Source organism: Miniopterus natalensis, chromosome 11 (assembly GCF_054644295.1).
Source record: "Miniopterus natalensis isolate mMinNat1 chromosome 11, mMinNat1.hap1, whole genome shotgun sequence".
NCBI classification, from domain to species: domain Eukaryota; kingdom Metazoa; phylum Chordata; class Mammalia; order Chiroptera; family Miniopteridae; genus Miniopterus; species Miniopterus natalensis.
The window spans coordinates 41092742-41094823 of NC_142091.1; the positions used below are offsets into that span (position 1 = coordinate 41092742).

A 2082-nucleotide genomic window follows, 5' to 3' on the forward strand; every position below is an offset into this window, starting at 1 on the left:
AATACAGGGATGGGCAAAAGTAGGTTTACAATTGTGAGCACCCAAAACACAGAGTTTATTCTGGTATTGTTATTTATTTATTATTACATTTGTATTATTTATCTTCTTATTTTTATTATTTTATATCCTTACTTATAATTTATTTTGTAGGTAATGATGTCTGTTAATTTAACCTTGCCCACCCTTGTATAATTAATAATTTTATATATTTCATTGAGCTATTGTAGGATAAATAGAATATGTCTTTAAAACCTGTTAGTAGACCAAACAGTATAAAATAAATACTCAGTAAATTTTAATTGCTACATATATTATTTTTATTATTTAATTATTATATTTCTGTTTTCCTTATTAGATGACCCACAAATACCTGGGATATATCATACTTGTATTTTATGACTGAAAACATAAAAATGCTTACTAAATATTTATTGAATAACTGAACAAAATAAGAAAAATTATCTAATAAGAAGTCACCTACCAGGTTTGCTTTTCTATAGTGAAAATAATTTTTATTAGGTTTTTCTCAAAATTAATCATCTCTGCTTATTTTGTAAGGAGAAGGCTGAGTATAGCTTTACGAATCTGTTTTGTTTTTACACTATAGATGATGGGGTTGAGCACAGGGGGCAAAAGCAGGTATATATTGGCCATCATTGAATGGACCACTTTGGGGGCTGATTGGCCATAACGATGCACCAAGGACAAGCTAATCATGGGGATGTAGAAAATAGCAACTGCTCCAATGTGAGAGACACAAGTACTAAAGACCTTGTGCCGTTCTTTGGGGGAGGCCATGCTGAGCACAGAGCGAATGATCAAGATATAAGACAGGACAATGCATGGTGTATCCACCCCTGTGGTCAGAATGAGGTCAATTAATCCACAGATGTTGTTGGCCCGAGTATCTGAACATGCTAATTTAATCACATCTGGATAGTAACAGTAAGAATGGGAAAGGACATTTGCTCTACAGAAATAGAGGGGCTTAAAGAGCAAGAGTAGTGGCACTATTAATGTTATAGTCCGTAAAATTATTAAGATGCCCATCTGAATGATTCTAGAATTTGTGAGAAGAGTAGTGTACCTTAGAGGGTTGCAGATTGCCACATAGCGGTCAAAAGCCATAACAACTAGTACCCCGGATTCCATGACGGTAAATCCATGAAGAAAAAACATCTGGATAATGCAGCGATCTAGACTGATTTCTCTTGCATTAAACCAGAGGATAGCTAATGTTGTTGACATTGTAGAAATAGTCAAGCCCAAGTCAGCAGCTGACAGCATGGAGAGGAAATAGTACATGGGCTCATGGAGACTGTGCTGGGTAATGATGACAAACAGGATCATGCTGTTCCCAGAGAGGGCAATGGCATAAAGACAGCAGAAGGGAACGGAGATCCAGGCATGGACAGACTCCAGGCCAGGAATGCCGCTCAACAAAAACGTTGGAAATGTAGAAGTCAAGTTACTTAAGATCTCCATGTTATGTAGATTTGTAGCATTTATCCTCACAATGCTCACATCCTATAGAAATAAGAAAGTACATAGTTACACAAAACATCTAGATAGATATTCTTTGGGTTAGGAAACCTATCTAAGTTTATGAATAAGTTCTCTATCATTGAGAAAACTCTAAACTGAACTCTGACATTCATCTGCATTCATATCAGGGATTTTCAGTGAAATACATAAACATTTTAAGTCTTAAATTCAAGGAAAATATGCCAGTATAATTTTATACATTGTAATGATGATTATTTTATATAATGACATAATTGTAAGGTCCATTAGATCATATGATTCTATGAATAGAGACTTAGTTAATAAAAATAATTATTATTTTAAATATGCCATATATTAGGTCTGAAGTGCCCATGTGGGTGTGAATCTCCAGGCAAAAATCTCCAGATTTGTGCTGGAGACCAAAAAAAACCTCAGGTTTTTGCTCCTTTTAGATTTGGAAGTTGTGAGTCATTTAAATCTAACATTTGGGTGAACGATTTCAGAGAGTAAACTTATAATAAAAACCAATGATGATTGAACTCTGAAGATTTATTGGAAGGACCTATACCCTAAAGT

The 2082-nt window shown here is 34.4% G+C and overlaps 1 protein-coding gene across 1 annotated transcript; it reads right to left on the bottom strand.

The window, feature by feature from the left end:
* Positions 1–546: 546 nt before the first annotated feature.
* On the bottom strand, positions 547–1485 carry LOC107538688 (olfactory receptor 51F1-like). The gene has a single exon (XM_016215010.2). It carries the CDS (start codon positions 1483–1485, stop codon positions 547–549), a length of 939 nt encoding a protein of 312 aa, XP_016070496.2.
* Between the last annotated feature and the right edge of the window lie 597 nt (positions 1486–2082).